At 40.8% G+C, this 22,292-nt stretch overlaps 1 protein-coding gene across 1 annotated transcript in view; it reads left to right on the forward strand.

Moving 5' to 3' along the window:
- tasora (transcription activation suppressor a) overlaps window positions 1–22,292 on the forward strand; it is a 35,502-nt gene that overhangs the window by 8,655 nt on the left and 4,555 nt on the right. Inside the window, exons 3-22 of the mRNA XM_087304668.1 lie at window positions 864–956; window positions 1,088–1,160; window positions 1,342–1,433; window positions 1,513–1,668; window positions 1,884–2,017; window positions 2,100–2,131; window positions 4,916–5,021; window positions 5,103–5,206; window positions 7,810–7,913; window positions 7,995–8,067; window positions 8,144–8,221; window positions 8,406–8,990; window positions 10,434–10,804; window positions 13,856–13,982; window positions 16,357–17,408; window positions 19,752–19,874; window positions 20,540–20,699; window positions 20,786–20,894; window positions 21,383–21,561; window positions 21,742–21,903. Of these exons, the coding sequence (XP_087160794.1) occupies window positions 864–956; window positions 1,088–1,160; window positions 1,342–1,433; window positions 1,513–1,668; window positions 1,884–2,017; window positions 2,100–2,131; window positions 4,916–5,021; window positions 5,103–5,206; window positions 7,810–7,913; window positions 7,995–8,067; window positions 8,144–8,221; window positions 8,406–8,990; window positions 10,434–10,804; window positions 13,856–13,982; window positions 16,357–17,408; window positions 19,752–19,874; window positions 20,540–20,699; window positions 20,786–20,894; window positions 21,383–21,561; window positions 21,742–21,903 (3,913 nt within the window). The remainder of the gene's footprint in view (window positions 1–863; window positions 957–1,087; window positions 1,161–1,341; window positions 1,434–1,512; window positions 1,669–1,883; window positions 2,018–2,099; window positions 2,132–4,915; window positions 5,022–5,102; window positions 5,207–7,809; window positions 7,914–7,994; window positions 8,068–8,143; window positions 8,222–8,405; window positions 8,991–10,433; window positions 10,805–13,855; window positions 13,983–16,356; window positions 17,409–19,751; window positions 19,875–20,539; window positions 20,700–20,785; window positions 20,895–21,382; window positions 21,562–21,741; window positions 21,904–22,292) is intronic.

Below are 22,292 nucleotides of genomic sequence, written 5' to 3' on the forward strand. Positions count from 1 at the left end.
TATCTGGGCAGAGGGAAGTCTGGAGTTCTCTCCTGAGACCCCGTCCCTGGATAAGTGGAAGAACACAAAGAAGTCATAAAGAAATCAGCAAAAATAATGGTTTGTGGCTATGTGGAGGCTGTGACCTATTACTAAACCATTACATAATCTAGATTGAGAGGGGTCTGGATGCAGACCTGGTGCAGTGCATTCTGAGCTGCATCCAATGCTTTTTAATGGGCTCACCTAACCCCGCCGCTAACTGTGACGTCACTCTCTCCATTGAGTTCATTGTGTCTGAAATCGGATTGCTGAGTGATGCAGTCTCAGCTTGCATCATAAAGGCTGCATCCAGATACTATTTTCTAGATTAGAATATATTATTATAGGGCTGAGTCATATGGGTAAAAACAAACCATATCAAACACGTGTCAGTGTACAAATTAAAGGCTGTAAAAGCAAATATACGCTGATCCACAAGGCTTCAGCCCAACACAATATTGTCATGATTTACAGATGGGTTAATGTAATATTCAGACGCTCTAACAGTATTCAGGTACAAAAACATAACAATCAAATGTAAAATAACATGGTCGTTACTATATAAATAAGATATAAAGCTTTATATTTAATCTTTAATAAAATTAATATGTAATTCAGCAGTGTGGCTAATGCGGATACACACGATATCGATGCTCAAACTGTAGATGTTCAGCTCTACTTGATATGCTGCCCAATCCAAAAGTTTGCTGTGGTTTACTGAGATGCAGATGTTGCTTGTGTTGAGTGTGAGGGTGTATGAGCAATAATAATTGCATGATCTTCTACATATCTGGATTAGTCTTGCTGCATGGTCGTAACACTGTGATGTTGTGAATGTGCAGTTCATGGAGAAGAGAAAGGAGCTCAAGCAGGACGGGCGCACGGATAAAGAGCTGTCTGAAACCTTCTGCTTCCTGCTTTGTGATGCTCAAAAGGTAAACAGCCGGCTTACTCCACACTTTATTTTGCTTTTCCTTCTTTACAGATGCTCATTTGCCACTCTTATTTTGGTGTGGCGTCTGCTGCAGTGTTTGTAACACTGATGTGTTTGGTCTGCTGCCCGCAGGTCTCTGTGGTGTGTGAGAAAGGTCTGTCTGTTGGCAGCAGCTGGATGAGCATGTTGGGGAATCCATCTAAAGGTGAAGGATCAAACTTTCCGACTAAATCTAATTTCAAAGCACTAGATCTTGAGTTTTGATGGGAAGGAGCCTGCGGGGAATCACAGGCAATGAAATGAGAGATTAATGAAAATGCTCTTCTCAATTCAGCTGATTGACACTGTGCAGATGTGCATGGAATAAAAGTGTGTTGACTTTGCAGGCGTTTACCTGTGTCAGTTCTCTGATTTACTTCAAATCAACCCGTTTGAGCCTGGAGCTGCAGGAGAGATCATCATCTTCAAAGTGATAAAGGTACGTCAGCGGTCTATAGTTTTCACCTGAACGCTGCGTTGCTCTTGAGTCTGAGATGGTTTGGTTTTCTGTACGTCAGGGTCGGGTGAAGAGCGTGCACGACTGTATATCCCGATATCCAGATAACCGCACGTCCAGAGGGATTGATCCCACACCTAAATTTGACAGCCATTTCTCCAAGAGCTCGACTCGCGTGACGTCCTCACAGTCACACATGGCTTTTGAGTATACGCAGGTAAAAATAAGCAGACTGAATTTAAAGGAAAGGGATTTGAGTGAATCTGTTAGTCAACAACTGCACTGCTGTAATAAACACTGCACTGACTGATTATAGGTTATTATTAAGATAACTCAAATGTTTACTGGTATATTGCAAACAGTAAGATATCACCCTTCCCCAATGACTTGCTTTCCCTGTAAGATGTTGGCTTTTTGTTGTTGTATTCGCAGCAATACTTCTATGAGTATGTGGATTTCGAGATTTCTTCCAGGCCAAGGCATGTGTGTCCGTATGCTGTGGTCTCTTATTACTTTAAAGGCAAAGAAGCTTCAACGGTCATCCCTAAACCACTGCCTCCTTTCAGGTACCTGACTGTACCCCTGTACTCTCGCTGAAGTGGCTTGTAAAACTCTGTTTGTTTTATTGAAATTGTCTTTGTTTTTCAGGTCCAACAGTCAGCCTGCTGGCACGAGTGTAGGTAGGCATGATTTCTCCTCAGGATAACAGTATAACCACACTGGACTCTGTCTTTTCTTCTCTGATTATATAAAGGTACAGTATGTCAGTTTGACACCCAGTGGCTGAACTAGGTATTGCACTCCTAAATCACAACACATTTGGCTCGGCTCCTCCTCTGGCGAGTGCATGCAAGCGCAGGTTGCCAGATTGACGTGACTCTGACTATGAAGCCAAATTTCTGATTCAGTGTTGCCAACTATTTCCAATGAAAAGTAGCTAAAGCCTGCCCAAAAAGTAGCTAAATGCTGCCAGATGACGTCACACACTGATTTGCATATCAATGACGTCATCGCTAGTATCTGACAAGCGTACGCCCGTCATGTCTCTACTCTCTGAGGTGCCATGTATTATATTATATTGAAACATTACATCCAGATGCACGATAAATAGGTTCTTATTAACATTTAGTTTGCGTGATGACGTCGTTGTGTAATCGTAACCTTTATGTAGAATACGAAATAATGTTTTCTCAAACTGACTGGCCGTCTCAGCAAAAACATTATTTGAATTAAATGCATTAGCTGTTGTGCAAATGTAAATAGTGCTGTGAGAAATGCACTGAAGTGTGGCACATTTGTGAAAATGACAACAGTTGTAGCACTATTGGAGTTTATTGCTGCCTAAATGACCAACAATTATACATGATAACAATATCAGTCGATTAACCGTTATGAAAGACTGTCTGAGCTAGTGATTTACTCTGCTGAGTGAAGCCTGCAGCCCCGGCTCTTTTCAGTCACTTTTAAAAATTGCTAGAAGTCGCCACATAAATGTAAAAATGCTAAATGTGTTGCTGGGTGCTTTTAGATAAAGAAAGTTGCTGGGGTCGTATGAAAAGTTGCTAAATCTAGCAGCAAAATAGCTAAATTCACAACACTGGGCTGATTTTAGGCTGATTTAATATGTTCTCTTTGTAAAAGCATTGACCCACGATAGACAATATTTCTGTCTTAACCAACACCTGAAACTGATATTTTAGAAACGGCTTCTTTTCTCACAGGTGAACAAACGTCAGCTCAGCTACAGCTCATGGGCTTTATTCAGTGTTAAATGCTATCAGGGCTCAAATTGCGATCATTTTGGTGGCATATGCGCCCGACATTTTATCTATGCGACCTCAAACTATATTTGGGAGCATTTTTGCGAGTGCATAAAATTGTTGCGACCAGTTTTACTGTAAAATGTTCAGCACATGCGCGGATTCGGGAGACATTGACGCAGAATGCATCTCTGCAGTTGAAATGTGAAACGCGGCGCTCAGGAATGGGTTAAAACAGTTGTCATGTCAACTTGCTGCAGTAAACAAAGCCAAGTCCGTAATGCTTGCCTCGCCTTCGGGGCATTTATATAATATATAATATATAATATATATATATTTGCTTGTTGGTTTGATTACTGTTGTTTGTAATCTGTTTGTATGACACTTGTAGTAACGCTGCTTACAATTGATGGGTGCGACTAAATTTTGGCTGATGCGCCTACATTTGTAAGTTTTAGCACCGGTGCTACCAAGCAAAACGGTTAATTTCAAGCCCTGATAATAATGTGAGTCTGCAGGAGGTTTATCAGCACACTACTGACAGCAGCAGCAGCAGATCAGCTCAGATCTGGAGAATAGAATAAAGCGTCTGAAACTGAATTCAGAACTGAGACTCAGAGCAAACCAACACATGTCAGTGATCCAGCATCTACATTTACTCATGTTCAAGAGCTGTAATGTGTGTTCATCAGATGATAACGCTCAGCATGGTGCTGGAGTGCAGTGAGTGCTCTGTTCTGTGCTGCTGAATGGCTGTGTTTACACTTCTGTCAGGCGTATTGCTGATCACTGGTCACATAGCATGTTATTAGGACGTGAGGTTACAGTGTGACCTGCTCACCGAATGTTAACGTGTGTAATATTTATATTATTTGCTAATTAATAACCACCTTGTGGAACTTCTCATTCTGGAGCTGCTACTGTCCACCCGGAGGTTGCATTTCCGGTCGTGGCCACATGCGTTGAGTTTTCCTGACTGATTGAATTAAGTGCGCTGTTTTCCACCAAGGTCACCCGGGTGCTGAAATATGATTGGCTAAACACAACACACAAGCATCAGTTCATGGATTTCTCATCTGCTCCGTCGCTTGACTGCGCGCAGCAAATGTGACGTCATCGCAGAGTTTGCAGAGGTTCGCTTTAGGTGCGCGAGACTTGATTTTGGCTAAGTCAGAAACTTGCCGGACAGTAATGTGTGAATTGTGGAGCGGGCTAAATCTCAAAAAACTGTATTTTTAATAAGTGTGCTCTTTTTTTTTTTTTGCTCTTATTCTTGCTATAATATAATATATGTGTAGAGTAACCCATGTTCTGTTGTCATTAATATTTTAATAAACTTTAAAAGGTAAAATTGTCTGAGATATGAACAAAAGCAATTGATGCATCAAAGTTTGACTAAAAACAAATCTTTAATGGTTATAAAAATCTTTATAATTTTTAAAATAATTTATAAAAATAGTTTGTTTTAAATATCGACTGATATCAATGATATGACGCAGTTCCGGAAACTTTACTTCTCTGTTTATGCATCTGATTTTATGGTGGGTGTCTTTGGAGCGCCCCCTGTCATTTTAAAGAATATAACAACGGCGAACGCGGCGAGTATAAAAGCCCAGTGCAAACCCAGCTTTAATTTATTCTGGAAGGGGAAATAACACAGCCTTCTGCTCTGACTGACGCCTGTATCTGTGGTTGTATCTATAGGCCGGCGCTGCTACACAGTTTGGCGTGGACATTTTGTGAATGGGGGAAAAGATGTGTACCAGGCCTGCCTCCGGTCACTCTCTCAACCATTTCTGCCCTACAAACTGTGAGTCCACCTACAGCAAGCGTTACCTGTGGAGTCAATGACATCGCACTGTATTAATGCATGATGCATGTTGCTGTTCAGGCCAGAGAAGATTGAGATCGGGAAAGTGATGAGGCTACAGCAGGTGAAGCAGAAAATTCCATCCTCCATCTTCTCCTGGAACCTCTATACGGGCAGCCATGAAGGTTTGATCACTGAGCGCTTAAAACATGTCGCAGATCCTCAGTGTGTGTCCATTATTACACATGAAATGCATTACACTGCTACAAAATCGCAAGACACTAATTAAAATGTAAGAAAAATGTTATTAATAACGTAGTTTGGATGAAGTTGTCAGCAGCAAGTAAAGTCATGCAGGGTGAAACCCCTGTCGCTAATCCATCTCACAGTGTAAACACAGCAGTGAGGGAACGCTAGCCCAGATACTCCTGCAGTGTGAACACACCCGAGACATGGCGACTTCATATCGAAAATCATGCAGTCTATACTTTAAACTAATTATTATATATTACATAATAATTAATAATATATATTATATATATATATATATATATATATATATATATATATATATATATATATATATATATATATCTTTTTGTGTGTGTGTTTTTCTTATTTATACATATATATATATATATATATTTTTTATTATTATATATATTCCTTAATGTTATTAATTATAAATATAAAATATTATAATTTTTTTAGAATTATATTTTATTTAATTATTATTAATTAAATTAAAAATAATTTAAATATATATTTAAATATATAAATATAATACAATTATATTATATTATAAAAAATAATAAATATTATTATATCCGTATCCATATGAAATATAATGTTAACTGTTGTTACAGCTGTACAGTACAATAAATTATAACTGAAAATGCAGATTTTATCATTATTTTAATTTACTCTGCAGGTGTAAATGTGCATTGTTTAGATGTAAAAGTATAAATTAGGGGGTGATCAATAATCTATTCGAAACACAGTTCCAACGTGATCCAAAAATGAATTGTCATCTGAATCAAATGTTAAAAACAATCAAGCATTTGTGTGCACGATGAAGCGAAATTCATTGTGAATGTCTTAAACACACAGCATATATGCATTAATAATGTGCTGTATACAAGGAACTGCTTGTGTATCAATACACTGGCGCTTTCTTAATTCCAAGAACGCACTGGTGTTCTTGAGGAGAGCGGTCGTGACAAGTTACCTCAGAAGAACAACCTTGGGAGAACAGAACGAGTCCTGTGAGAAATGTGATGCTGCGTTCCCTCTGTGCGTTTGCGGGAGACTCCGGAACTTTCGAGACACTTGAGATGTCTGCATCTGTATACATTTTAGCTGCTGTGACGCGAGTGCAGAACAGAAATGACATGCTGCTGTGTAAATAAGATATTATTTATATAATTATTTTAAAAAAACTTTGCAGATAATACAACCTCAAGGGGGCGCGTACAGCCGTTGTGGGGGCGGGTTCCTCCCTTATATAATGGTGGGGGGAACACTGCTTTAATGGTGGGGGAACACTGCTTTAATGGTGGGGGTAACACTGCTTTAATGGTGGGGGAACACTGCTTTAATGGTGGGGGGAACACTGCTTTAATGGTGGGGGGAACACTGCTTTAATGGTGGGGGGAACACTGCTTTAATGGTGGGGGGAACACTGCTTTAATGGTGGGGGTAACACTGCTTTAATGGTGGGGGAACACTGCTTTAATGGTGGGGGGAACACTGCTTTAATGGTGGGGGGAACACTGCTTTAATGGTGGGGGGAACACTGCTTTAATGGTGGGGGGAACACTGCTTTAATGGTGGGGGGAACACTGCTTTAATGGTGGGGGGAACACTGCTTTAATGGTGGGGGAACACTGCTTTAATGGTGGGGGGAACACTGCTTTAATGGTGGGGGGAACACTGCTTTAATGGTGGGGGGAACACTGCTTTAATGGTGGGGGGAACACTGCTTTAATGGTGGGGGGAACACTGCTTTAATGGTGGGGGAACACTGCTTTAATGGTGGGGGGAACACTGCTTTAATGGTGGGGGGAACACTGCTTTAATGGTGGGGGGAACACTGCTTTAATGGTGGGGGGAACACTGCTTTAATGGTGGGGGAACACTGCTTTAATGGTGGGGGGAACACTGCTTTAATGGTGGGGGGGACACTGCTTTAATGATGGGGGGAACACTGCTTTAATGATGGGGGGAACACTGCTTTAATGGTGGGGGGAACACTGCTTTAATGGTGGGGGGAACACTGCTTTAATGGTGGGGGAACACTGCTTTAATGGTGGGGGGAACACTGCTTTAATGATGGGGGGAACACTGCTTTAATGATGGGGGGAACACTGCTTTAATGGTGGGGGGAACACTGCTTTAATGGTGGGGGGAACACTGCTTTAATGGTGGGGGGAACACTGCTTTAATGGTGGGGGAACACTGCTTTAATGGTGGGGGGAACACTGCTTTAATGGTGGGGGGAACACTGCTTTAATGGTGGGGGGGACACTGCTTTAATGGTGGGGGGACACTGCTTTAATGGTGGGGGGAACACTGCTTTAATGGTAAGGGGAACACTGCTTTAATGGTGGGGGGAACACTGCTTTAATGGTGGGGGGGACACTGCTTTAATGGTGGGGGGACACTGCTTTAATGGTGGGGGGAACACTGCTTTAATGGTAAGGGGAACACTGCTTTAATGGTGGGGGGAACACTGCTTGAAGTATGTTAGAGTTGTATTCGAGATGTGCAATGCTTGTTTGTTTTCCAGTGTTTAAGGCTGGCATGGTCTGCAGTCTGTTTGACGTGGTGGAGGAGGACAAATCTCCAAAGAGTTTGAGGCTGTTGATGCAGAAGCTGGAGGAGGAGGGTCTGGTGAGTGTCGATTGGGCAGCTTCACTGTTTGGCATGGCTCCATCTCTTGCTTCTTCACTGATTTTGGTCTACTCACTGCAGGTGTTGGTGAATATGGTGAAGGACAGAGGGTTTCTCTTCCTGCTCTCTGCTGGTCAACTGGCCAATTCTAGTGGTAAGATCTAGTGATGGTGTAATCTTGGCATGAGCAAACGGATATTTGAAATTCCCCATATGATTTTATTTTACAGAGCGGCGAAATGGCTGGAAAATGTCCAGTATGCAAGCACTTTTTATTTACAGCGAGAAGCGGGGAACGTTAAAGAGCTGTGAGTATTTGGAGACAATGTTCAGACCCAGTTTAAGGGCCTAAGTGTTCAGACTCAGAGCCTTTGAGCTCAGTGTTTCTGATAATGGAGCAGCCCTAGGCTCAGTAACAGATCATTTGTTGTTGTTGTAGTGTTTTATATATGTCATTTACTATTAATAATGTAATGTTTGTGTTTTGTTAAGCTTCAAATCCTTCGGAGAGCTGCAAACCTGTGTCGTCGGATCATCACAGTTCCATGATGCCTCAGCATGACTCCTTCATCTCCGCTCTCCACTCCTCTCTCAGCAAGTCTCGCAGTGACCCTCCTGCTGAACTTGGGACCACCGTAGAGCAGCAGGTTTACGACTACCTCACTAACCTTCGTGAAGGCAAGCCTGTACAGCGCATTAGGACTGACTATGATCCCAAACTGGACGTCAGGGAAAAGCTGTTCCCTGCCCCCAGGCAGAAGACAAACTGGGAGAGCTTCATGCGGCCCTACATCTTCAACCCGGCCAAATACACAATGGTTCAAGAAAACGTGAAGAAAAAGGTGGAGGAGCTCCAGTTTCCGTCTGAGCCGAGCACGAGGAAAGCAGCCTCTCAAAATGACCCAGTGAAAGTAAAAGAGCTACTGAAACTCATTCAGATGAACAGAAAGGACTCGCAGGGAGACACCGCAGGTCCAGAAGCTGTGGAGGACACCTGCACGCTCAAGAGGAAAGTGGATCTGGACGACCATGAAGAGAGCTCAAAACGCCACAGAAATCAGTCCACTGCTGAAGAAGGTGAGGAGAGTCCTGTACCGGTCGAGTCCTCTACCACATCAAAACACTTTCTGAATAGAAGAAACTGGAAGAAATGTGATTATCATCGATGTTAAAGGCATTAAAACTGTTAATAACTATTTTAATCTTCAAATATTAAAATGAATAATAATAAATAAATGAATAAATAGATACATAAATACATTAGAAAAATAAATAAATACATACACACACATATATATATATATAAATAAATACATAATAATAAAAAATAAATGAATGAATAATAATAATAATAAATGAATGAAATAAATGAATGAATAAATAATTACAAAAATAAATAGATAAATACATAAATAAATGAATACATAAATATATAAATAAATACAGAAATAAATAAATAAATACATACATTAATAAATGAATGCATAAATAATTACATAAATAAATAGATAAATACATGAATAAATAAATACATAAATGAATAAATCAATACATAAATATATAAATAAATACACAAATAAATGAATAAATAAATATATAAATAAATACATAAATTAATGAATAAATAAATATATAAATAAATACATAAATAAATGAATAAATAAATGCATAAATAATTGAATAAATAAATAGATAAATAAATGCATAAATATATAAATAAATATATAAATAAATACATAAATAAATGAATAAATAAGTACTTAAATATATAAATAAATACATAAATACATGAATAAATAAATGCATAAATAAATATATAAATAAATGAATAAATTAGTACTTAAATATATAAATAAATACATAAATACATGAATAAATAAATGCATAAATAAATATATAAATAAGTGAATGAATTAATGAATAAATAAATAAATAAAAAATACATAAATACATAGATGAATGACTGAATGCACACATACATGAATACATACATGAATGAATGAATAAATAGATAAATAAGCAAACTTGTTACAGGTAACAGATACCGTATATCAGATTGATTGTATGGTCATTTAGTTTGTTGCAGAGCTCATCAATAGAGCACACTTGGTTTGTTTTTGTACATAACTTAGCCTGCTTTCATAATTTTGACCCATTAATCATTTTATTAATGTTTGGTAAGAGACCAAATTAAAATACGGGATAGTATGTCTGACCTCAGGTGGTGAATTGCATGTTTATGCACGGGGAGGGCAATGTTTATCATACATTTATTTTTTTAAAAATGGGTTAATATTTTGTATTAAGATACTTCAGTGAAGCATCAGCTGCTTTTGTTCACATCTCAGACAGTTTTACCTATTAAAGTTTATGAAAACATTCATGTCAACAGGGCTGCTCTACAAATATGTGTTTTATTTATTATGTTTTATTATATTTATTTATTTATTTGGTTAATTTCCAAAAGCTGCATGTCGACTGCAGTTGGTCAATAATCTAATGATGTGTGTTCATCAACAGGTGAGATGCAGACTTCCCCATCCCTCACCACTGTCCTGAGCAGCGCTGGCCTTCAGGACACCGACCTGAGGAAGGACAAGAATCAGGGTGCACTGAAAGTCATTGAGATGCTGGACAGTTTTGGAAAGACCAGCCTCGACACAGACCTGCGCAAAGACAAGGCCCAGGGGGTGCTAGAGGTCATCAAGCTAATAGACACTCTGACCAGAGGTGCCGCTCCGTCTTCTGAGGACACCGAGATGAAGGACACTATAGACGGATCTGATGCAGCGCTCTTCGACAGCATGTCAAGACTCGGCCTTCCAACTGACCGGGACATTGACCTGAGGAAACGATTCAGGAGTGAACCCGAGAAGACTGACTCTCTTGAGGTAAATCACCTGCACATTTACACCTTCACAAGCTGACTGCTGTCAGTTCAAACCTGTGTGTCTACCTCTGTCTCTCCTGAAAACTAACAGATTGAAATGGTGTATCTTAAGAGTGTACTAGGGCTGGGCTGATAAGAGGGTAATCGGTGTTTATTGACCGAACATCATTGCCAATAACGCTAAAAAAAGTCTGGTATGAAGATTAAACCGTGACTACTGAGCACGCACCTTAAAAGAAATGCCAATAAGCAGACCATGACCCTAAGCACACTGCCAAATGAGTTCACATGTGCTTTGAGGACAACAGAGGGAATGTTGTGGAGTGGCCATCACAAAGCCCTGATCTCAATCCTATAGAGAATGTGTGGGCAGACATGAAAAAGCGTGTGCGAGCAAATCTGACTCAGTTACAGCAATTCTGCAGGAGGAATGGGCCAAAACCCCTGCAAACTACTGTGAGCAGCTTGTGGAAGGAGAAGCAAAACATTTGACCAAAGTCATACAGTTTAAAAGCAAAGCAAAGCTAAAAAATACCAAGGAAATGTGTGTGAACTACTGACTGTCTAGAAATTAATAACAAACTCTCTCATTATTCTGGCTTTGAGTAAATGTAAATGATTTAGGAAATCCTAACAGACCTGAAATAGTAAACGTTTAGTGATTTAGCATGTGCTTATTAAGTGTTTGTATATCAGCACTTGAGCAGGTCACCCAGTGTCTCCTCCTCCAGAGCCGTGGCTCCTAATCGATGAAGAACATCCTCCTCTCCTGATAAGTCTCCCGAACATCCTCCAGTCTGCGATTGCAGTCATTTATGAGGAGTTTCAATTAATATCCTCCTTTATTGTGATTATAAAACTGACCAGCCTTAGTAAATCACCCTAGACCTCGGCCAAATCCCTGACAGTGATGCCTCTGTCGCCTCTTCTCATCTCTAACAGCAGTTTCAGTGGAGTATCAGAATATGTAAGTGAAGTCGTGTGACTCTGAATGCCATTAAATCATCCTGACAGCACAGTCTGTGAGACGCCTAAATAAAAATCAGCCACGCCATCACAATAAAAGTCCTGCCACTAACATATCAGCTAAACAGAAAAAGCCAGATGCAAGACAATCGGCAGATAGCAGCGGATATATGGAGCACTGCAGAGTCAGGCGTGATGTGAAACTGCTTGTGTTTAAAGACTGACATGTTTTCAGTGTAAATGCAGCCAACACAGCCTAAATTGCAGGTTACATGCCAGTGTATTGAGCAGAACGGTTGGCTGAATTCCTTGATTTTTCACAGAAAACACACGCAACAGACCACCTAGAGGAGACGCAGGTGAGCAGAGGAGAGGTCTCTTGTAGACACAGAATCTTGTGCTTGTTGATGAGAGTTGTAGACAGCCACCAGTGCTGTGGGGGATTCGTTGACATCAGAGTGCTTCACGCTTGACTCCTGACATTTGACCTTTCATATCACTGTGTTTGGAAAGGCATACAATGGTCACTAATAAGGTGGTCCTGGAGGGCCGGTGTCCTGCACAACCCCAATCAGACACTCCTGGGCAAGCTAATCAAGCTCTTACTAGTGCAGGGGTGTCCAAACTCAGTCCAGGAGGGCCGGTGTCCTGCACAGTTAGCTCCAACTTCCTTCATCACACCTGCATTGAAGTTTCTAGTATACCTAGTAGAAGCTTGAATAGCTCCTCAAGGTGTGTTTGATTGGGGTTGGAGCTAAAATCTGCAGGACACCGGCCCTCCAGGACAGAGTTTGGACACCCCTGGGTTCCATTTGCACTAACCTGAGGCTCTCGACCCTCAAAAATGGAGAGTAGTGCATTACATTACATTTCCCCGCCATGTCTTTATAATATGAGCAGTTATTTAACCCCAGTATGTTCAATGAAGCTTCTGCGCCTGCCGATTCTGACGGGTGCGTGCGAGTAACGGCTTTCATCTTGTTTTAGGGTTGAGCAATCCCATGAATGCTGAAGTCTGCTTAACTGACTGTGTTTTAATGACATTACAGCATCAGTGCTGTAAAAGGAGCCGTATAAAACAGAAAGAAGTTCACTTACTGTTTATCAGTATGGGAAGAAACACTAGCTCTGCATATACCCTATTCTCACGCTCTTCTCAGATGGGATGGTGGGCCAAATCAAAGATTTCAGTGGGCCAACTTTGACCCGAGGGCCCTACTTTGGGCATCCCTGCGCTAGAGGAGACGAGTGTGCACGTGGATGCTTTCATTGTAAAAAGCCCTTATAAAGGGCATCAGTGTGAACAGGGCTATAGTGTGCTGCAGTGTTAACAGCATTTAGACAGTATTCTGATGCATCGTCACGTGACATTTTATTTATATTAGTAATTAGTTTATTCTTAAGTAGGTGAGATGTTCAATCAGCTGATCAGAAATCAGACTATATGGCAGTGGAACAAGCACCCAGGTTTATTAAAGGGCTCTTACCAAACACAAAAGCATCTATATCATTGCAAGGAAGAATACCGCCTGCCATTTCATTTTGGCAGCAGCTTATTTGCACCAAATTGAATAGATGGAAATTACATTAACTGCACAACATAACTAGAGGCGTCATGCTGCGTGTAAAGGGCTGTATTTTCTTAGCATCATGCTGTTTACACTAAATTTAAATAGACATGTTCTGTTCAAACTAAAGGTTGAAGTACAGTAGTTTTATCAGCAGTAAGTTGATTTATGCATGGTGGAAGCTGTGGCCAGTATTTGCACCTCAGTGTAAAATGTGCATTATGAAATCTGCAATGTCATATTCAGTGTCAGTTTTAATATTTATTAAGTGAATGCTGGCTTATTGGCTCAATAAACTCCTATTTACCGCGAGTCCTTTCCATAAACACTGTTATTAAATGGCTTGTGATGAGATAAATAGACTGTGTTTATTTATTGCAGAAGATGCAGCATTGTCTTGTTGATGATCACCGTTTCTCCTCTGTTTTGTGTGTTTGCATTATCTTTGTGTTGTGTGTATATTTAGTGTTGTAAAGTCAGCATTAACGGGGGTTTTGATGGGGTTTTTGTGATTGCAGGAGGAGACCGCTGGTAGCTTGAGTAGTTTAGAAGCATTTAGCCCCTGTTCTGATTCTGGAGGACAGCAGCGTGGCGTTAACCTGCTCGGAGAAAAGACCATTCCATGGGTACTAATACCCATCACAGGTAAAGTCCGTGATTAATATATTATAAACTGAACAAATCAGAAATACTCTAAACTGTAATAATAAGCTGTTTATCATCATACATCATTCATCATTTACAGCAGACGGAACCAAAACTCTCATTCACTGTAGCAAACATACATCTTTATAACAACACAACACTGTTGAAGAGTCGCAGGACAGCCCCAAACTGCACCCAAATGTCTTCTTACTTCTTTAATTTTTGCTATTATCATACCAACAACTAGTTCTTAGTTCTTACTAGTTCTAGGTACATCAGAATAAGTATTTTGTTTAATTTTATTATGCAACAATGCCTTTGTTACATCTGAATGATGATGAAAATAAAGTCATCTTAAATTCAAATTATTTTTGCAAAAATAGGATTGAAACAACATTTAACTTTAAAAGCTTTCTGATTCATTCATTCATTCATTCATTCATTCATTCATTCATTCATTCATTCATTCATTTTCTTTTCGGCTGGAATCGCCACAGAGATATGAACTGGCATCTTATTCAGCATGTTTTTCGTGGCGGATGCTCTTCCGGCTGCAGTCTATCACTGTAAACCCATACACACTCATTCATTCACACACACTCATACACTATGGACAATTTTGGCTCACTCAATTCACCTGTACCGCATGTCTTTGGACTTGTGAAGGGAACGCACGGACACAAATAACTTCACAAATGGAAAAGAATTAAAGGATTAAAATTTGACAAAACATTATTTCCCAGCCTACATAAATGTAACCCCCCCACCTCCATGCCTTCTTCATCTCAGGGGGCTGTTTTAGTTTCTTCATGACAATTTGCTTCTGTATAATGTGATCATTATTAGCAGTATTATTGATTATCTGCATATTTATATTAGTTTTATTAAACACAGGCTTAGATTTGTCCATCTGTCAGCTTTTAGACCATATGGGGTGCAGCATGTGTGTAAGTAAAGGTAAAGAGGCTGAATGGAGGAGGCTCATTCTTTATCCTCGCGCTGCAGATGCTCTGTTTAACTGTGTTTTCGCTAGTGAAGTGTTCAGTTTTTACACTTATAAAGTCCAACATGTAAAGAGCAAATGCACAATGGAGCGACGGAACTGACTCTTGAAGAGTTTGAGAGAGGAGACTCTGATTGGTTTAATGCAGGTTATGATCAGAACACAATTCAAACAGTCTAGTAACACACCAGATTAGATAAAGAAAAACCTCTGGAAATCAGGTTACCTGACTGCCTGTGGTTTCAACCAGGTCCGGTGCTGACGTAGTAGGGGCGGGTACTTTCACTTTTCACCGCTACACCCCCTCACCTCTTCTTGTGTTCAAACCAAACTGAGATCAGCGCGGGGTTTCACATGGCAGGTTTTATCCTTCATACATGTTGAGAGATCGAGTTGATCGACCTGATAAGAGAATATGTTTGGCATAACCCACACAGAATTTACTTAGTGAAGTGTGAAGTCCTGTATGACTTTAATCGCTGCATTAGTCTGAATGCAAATCCCCTCATCAGGCAGCGCTGGAGCAGCGTGAGACAAACGAGAGGTATTAAAATAAGAAAAATACACAACATAAGACACTTAAATGCCTGTGTTTGTTGTAATTGCAGCATTTTTGTGATGCTCATCCACAACTTCATGCATTGGGTTAAATTAGGCTGTCCAGTCTCTGTGTTCAGTCTGTTGCAATCATGGTGAAAACCCAAAGCGCATCAAAAGATCGGTAGTTAAAAGGGGAAAAAAAAGAAAAATAGAATAAATATCTATACTTTTATATTAGACACACATCTGATGCTTGTATTTGCTGCAGCTCCACGTCTACAACTTCACACATTGGGCTAACTGTATCTGTTCAGCCGAGGGAACTCAACCAACCCCGTGACGTCAGACACAGCGACATTACAAGATGACGGCGCCCTAGGTCTAAAATCTATAGTAAAACACGGCGTTTACTGCTAAATGCTTACGTTAATCGAGTTTGTTTAATATATTTTCAGTAAAGTGGAATCCAATGTACCAAACAAGGTAAACTTGACTGAGTGCTTCACTTCCCCTTTAAAGGGAATGAGAGACGAGACTCTGATTGGTTTAATGCAGGTTAACACACCCAGAACTCAGTTAGCCCTGTTAGACCATGCGCAGAGAGGATTCTCTCATCCTTAAAATTGTAAAAGTGTATTCAGACACGTCGTGAGCTTCAGACTTTGCGCCTAGATCATTAATATAAATTCCTCAGTCTTGCGACAATTTTGAAAACCTTTTTTTGCTGCACTTGAAATGTTGATGACTATATATTATATAAAACCTCAGCACACATCTTTATAGCTGACATGAGTGTACTGTAAGCACTTAAAATATCATTGATTTGCTTAGGTCTGAAAACCGAGAGATATTCCCAAAGAAAGAAGGACTATCCTGAAGACCCACGCTTCCTTCAGAGCCCCACGGTATCGACACACAACACGCCTGACATTAAGGATCTGTCTCCCACTTACCAGCCTGACAGCAGCAACACCGTAGCGGATCTGGATGTGCAAACTACGGCAGAGGTTGAGGACGATGAGCCTGTAACCCCTTCGGTCAACACTTCGACTGAAGCTCCTGCAGATGCAGCCGCATCATTGATTGGTGTTGATCACATCGTCGATGAGCTCATCTCTGGATTCTCCAGTGAGGTCGAGCAGATCCTGAGGGGCAATAACATTTCTTATGTGTCATGCTTAAACAATCAGAGCACACGAGAACCCCCTCAGGCTCCGGTTCCGCCTCTTTCTGATTACGTTTCGAACTTTACCACTCCCTTTCCTGTCGGTAACTACGTCAGCTCTTTGCATGATAGCATGATGAGGTTCATTCATGGAAATCAACACCAGGAAGCACAAGAAGATGTGTCGTCTTCCTCTCAACCTACAGAAGATCCTTCAGAAGTCCCTGATACGTCCTCCAGCGTGTGTGCTTCCTCATCCTCAACCACTAAACCCAGCAAAAGCTTCGAGCCCCACCTGACACCAAGTTTGCCTTCCAGTGCGCTCCCCGAGCCAGCAACTCAAGCACAGCGTCAGTCAGGTTTGGCTGATGCCCACAAACTGCCCCAAAAGCTTTGGCCATTAGAGCAGGACTCAGTGGCCCAGCAGATAACAGAAGCAAGCACCATGGATGATCGACACCGAGGCTCACATGAGGTCAGTGGTAGTTCAGTTGCGGAGACTACGGAAGCTGATGAGGGTCAAACGTCATGCTCTGCTGTCCCAGCTGAAGACGCCTCGGTGGACCACACGCATTCGGCTATCAGCAGCATCATCCATCAGCTGCAGCCTGAGATGATCACTAACCTGGTGGAGATCCTTAAAGGAGTGCAGAAGAACTCGGTTTACTTCTACATCCATTCCCTGGAGGAGGAGAGTGACGTCTGCTGGGAAATAAAGGTAATGTTTATTTTTATTATGATTTATTATTGCTTTACATTCAAGTTCAGACTAAACATTACCAAAAGTTAATGCTAAATTAATTTGTATAGAGGTTTTTCTTTAATCTAGGTTAATCTCACTGTAATTAATCTAGATTAAAATGGCTGATTTGAATTCTGCTGAAGGCTTTCAGAATGAGTGTGCTACCCGTATAATTAGTCTTTGAGAACAGGCTTCTCCAGCCAGGTGGAGCATTAGACCAGGGGCTCATCTCCTGTTCCCAAAATGCATCACAAACTGCTTAAGGCCAGCAGGGGGCGCCCAAACTGTGGTCAGTGTGGGTCCTAATGCCCCAGTATAGTGACGGGGACTCTATACTGCTCAGTGTGCGCCGTCTTTCAGATGAGACGTTAAACCGAGGTCCCGACTCTCTGTGGTCGGTAAAAATCCCAGGATGTCCTTGGAAATAGAGTAGGGGTTTAACCCCGGCATCCTGGCCAAATCTGCCCACTGGCCTCTGTCCATCATGGCCTCCTAACCCTCCCTATATCATAACTGGCTTCATCTCCTCTCCACCAATCAGCTGCTGTGTGGTGTGTGTTCTGCCGTCGCCTCATCCAGGTGGATGCTGCACACTGCTGCTGGATGAGGAGATCCCCCCATTGTGTAAAAGCACTTTGACTGCCCAGAAAAGCACTGTATAAATGTAAGGAATTAGTAAGGCTGCTCGATTTTGGGAAAAATCATAATCACGATTATTTTGTTCATAATTGTAATCATCATTATTCCAATCGATTATTAGTTGAAGTCAAAATTATTAGCACTCCTGATAATTTTTACAAAATAAATATTTCCCTAATGATGTTTAACAGAGCAAGAAAGTTTAACAGTGTTTCCTCTAATATTTGTTCTTCTGGAGAAAGGCTTATTTGTTTTATTTTGGCTTGAATAAAAGCTAATTTAAATATTTTGAAACCTCTTTTAAGGTCAATATTATTAGCCCCTTTAGTCAATATATATTTTTGATTGTCTGCAGAAGAAACTACTGTAATATAATGACTTGCCTAATTACCCTAATTAAGCCTTTGAGTCACACTTTGAATTTGAATGTTTGTATTTAAAAAAATATCTACTAAAATATTATGAGCTGTCATCATAGCAAAGATAAAATTAATCGGTTATTAGAAATGAATGATTATTATGTTCAGAAATCTTCTTTCCATTAAACAGAAATTGGGGGAAAAGGTTGGTAATATTCAGGAGGGCTAATAATTCTGACTTCAACTGCATATATTATTTTCCTCCCTGCAAAGGAAAGAGAAATAAATACAATAGAATAAAAATATGAAACAAACTGTGCTTTCAGCATCTTCACCGTAAGAAAAACACTTCAGCTACAAAAGTCTTCAGTCACGAGCAGAGAGGGATTTTCTCGTTGTTTTATTAATCATGATGAAACAGGCGGCAGCTGTGCTCTGTCACTTTAATGGTTTCGCTTTCACGTGTCTTTTGATTCTCAACTCGTTTGTTTATTACTAAATGAGGGTTAATATGAATAATCACTAAACACCGCGTTTTGACACATTGAACATTAAAGCGCTCACGTTAATGACTTTAGATGTGTGTGCTCTCTGCTCGTCACAATGTGCGAATGAGACCAAGTGCAGACCGCATGCTTCTGACAGTCTGCGCGCCACACACACATAAACATGCAGTCTGTCGCGCTTTTAAGAGCAACAAGTGAGGACAACTGGACAGGGGGCGCTAAATAATGGAATAATCGTTTATCTCGATTAATGGTTTTTCATAATCATTAGAAGCCATAATCGAAATCGGATTTTCGATTAATTGCACAGCCCTAGGAATTATTATTATTATTATTATTAAAGCTTTACATACATGTACATGATTAGAGTTGCTCGTTTTGATAAATTATCGTGGCTGAGAAATCACAAAATTTCTACATGTTTAATGGCGCAAGTAAAGGTCTTCTACACTGGCTATGAGGAAGAATTCATATTGGTCCTATAAATGTCTTTAAAAGTATTACATCTGCAGAAACTCCCTATGAAGATGAAGATTATCAAGATGGTTTGTTCATGCTGTTTGTATATGATTAAGAGCTGTCTTTCTTCATGTCTGAACACAGGACATGTTAGCCGTACAGTTCAGTAAACGTGTCAAATAAAAAGTGAAACGACTGATAAAGTCAGTGACTCATTATTTTTTTAAGCATCTGACTTCAAACTGTCAAACCGTGTAAATATATTTATTGTTGCTTAAAAAATAAACATTTTACAGCATATTTGTCAGCTACACATTGCTACAAGTGGCCGTTGTGTTATTTGACTTTTGTAACAGGAATACTTGAAGAAGCTGGGAGATCTGGAGTGTGACCCTCATGGCTTCCTTGAAAAAACCAGCACCCAGGATAAACTACTGGTCATCATTCAGAACATGGACATCGCTGCACAGGTCCACAAGGTAAATCACTGCTCAGCGCTTCACTCTCCACAGAAAGTGTTTGATTACATTACTTGGAAGAAAAATAGAGAATGGTGTATCATGACTAGGTATACAGGTTAGGTGTTTTTATTTTTATTTATTTATTTTGTGGAGCTCATGATGGAGTCAGACACAATCTTCATTCTGTCTCCACTGCAGCAGGACTTTATATTCTATACTGGACATTATTTCTGTTCAGTGATGACACTTTAGTCTGAGCAGAGTCAGAGCGCACTGTCCTCATCAAATCAGTCAACATCAAGACATGATCAGATTTATTGAGCTCAAATCAGCAAAATCTAGAGGCCTTCACCTTTCATAGAGACACTTCATCACCAAATCAGCAACTAGAAGAGCAGATATTACTTGTGTTCCTAAAACTTGCATAGGCGACAAGGCTTCTGTCAGGTAGTGTAGGATGTACAATAATACACATTTAATATAATAAGCATATACTGTGATAAATAAAAAAACTTTATATTTTAAATATGAATCATTAATCAAGTTTATATGTTTGTTCTTTATTTATAAAGTCTACATTCCTTTAATAGAGTCTAGAATCAAGTCCTGTGCATGTAACGCTCTCTCTGTTCAGCAGGTCAGTGTGGTTTGCTTGCTCTTGACGTTGTGTTTTACACCCATAGATACCTTCATTAGTTTCCTTGAAGAAGCATCCGTCTGTGAGCTTTGCTGGTGTAGACAACCTGAGTGACATCCAGAACCACACATACAATGAGCTCTTTCAGGCCGGAGGATTTATTGTGTCAGATGAGGATGTCCTGAATCCGTCCGTCATTACAGCAGGTAACCTGATTATCCAGTCTGGTGTATTACTAAGATCAGGTTTGATCTGCGAACACGTTTCAGCAAGGCTTTGTCTCTGTCTTCAGAAAAACTTCAAGACATCCTCGAGTGCATTGAGCAGCTCAGTTCTCCTCAGAGCCCCTGGAGGTGGAGGGTTCACTTCAAATCTCACAAGAAGCTGCGAGAGCAGAGCAGGTTTGCCACCACTAAACTCTCATCCCAAAGACAAACTGATGCTGTATCGGCTGCAAAAGGATTCCCTACACCAGGGGTGTCCAAACTCAGTCCTGGAGGGCCGGTGTCCTGCAGAGTTTACTTCCAACCTAATCAGACACACCTGGGCTAGCTAATCAAGCTCTTACTAGGCTTTCTAGAAACATCAGCGCAGGTGTGTTGAGGCAAGCTGGAGCTAAACTCTGCAGGACACCGACCCTCCAGGACTGAGCTTGGACACCCCTGACCTGCAGCATGCTATTGAATTAGTGGTCTAAAACCAGGCGTTTCAGTTTCATTGTCCAACCGCTGTGTAAAGCAGTACAGCCCTCACAGATCTCGACTAACTAACAAAATAACTTGAGTAATATCTTACACAGCTATCATATTTCCTGAACACACACACACACACAGTTAATCTATAGGGAATGCACCACTCACTGTGGCTGTTTTGTTTGTTGTTCCTCCAGACTCAAAAGCGAGGCTCTGAAGCTGTACGAGATCCTCCGCGAATATGAGAAGAGGCATATCATTGAGATTCTGTCGTACCATGACTGTGACTCTCCATCACACCGAGCACCTGACCTTGGTTGCCTTGTGGACCTGCAGGCACGATTCATCAAACAACGACATCTGATCTTTCTAACAGGTGCTCTGAGATGCAGTGATCATGCTCAGCATACAGTATAACGTGCAGCCTTACAGCCTATTGCCTACATTTAGCAACGACATTGACACTCAGTGAGGCAGTGTTTGCCAGTGTTCGGAATGAATAAGGCTGTAGTTAGTTGGCTGTCTTAACTAATGCTGGTTTAATTCTGCCCCACAGGCTTCCAGTTCGAGATGTTCCCTCATTACTCCAGCAGTGGAGTCGTCATTGCGAATGTTGATGACGTAAAGTTTGTAATAAGCTCTTTAGCCAGTGGAGAAAACGTGGACGACACTCCGTCTGCTGACCTGTACCCTGCTCCTGCTCCTGCTCCAGCGTCATGTAAGTGATCAGTGTAAACCACCTGACAGCATCCACAAGTGCACGTCTAACTCTCACTGTGATTATACTGGGAATCTGCTGCCTCCGCCATCCCTCCATGTCTTCTGAACGCTCTTAATTATTCACCATAGAGGAACAGCCAGCTAAAACTCTGCGAGACACATTCAGAATAGAGAATAACCGCAGCAGACGGAGCAGGTTAAGAGGTAGTGAACTAAAGACAAAGAGGCTTTACGTTATGAGACCATACAGGAGAAGGAGGAGGCTGTAAAATCTACAGGCAAAGCCTTTACATCTGAAATGGGGGAAGCGCATGGAGGAACAGCCGCTCCAAGTGTTGCGGGATCAACAGATCTGTTGTAGAAACTGAACACAGACACTGCTCCTGG

Source organism: Danio rerio, chromosome 22 (assembly GCF_052040795.2).
Source record: "Danio rerio strain M-AB ecotype USA chromosome 22, GRCz13ab, whole genome shotgun sequence".
In the NCBI taxonomy this organism is placed as follows: Eukaryota; Metazoa; Chordata; class Actinopteri; order Cypriniformes; family Danionidae; genus Danio; species Danio rerio.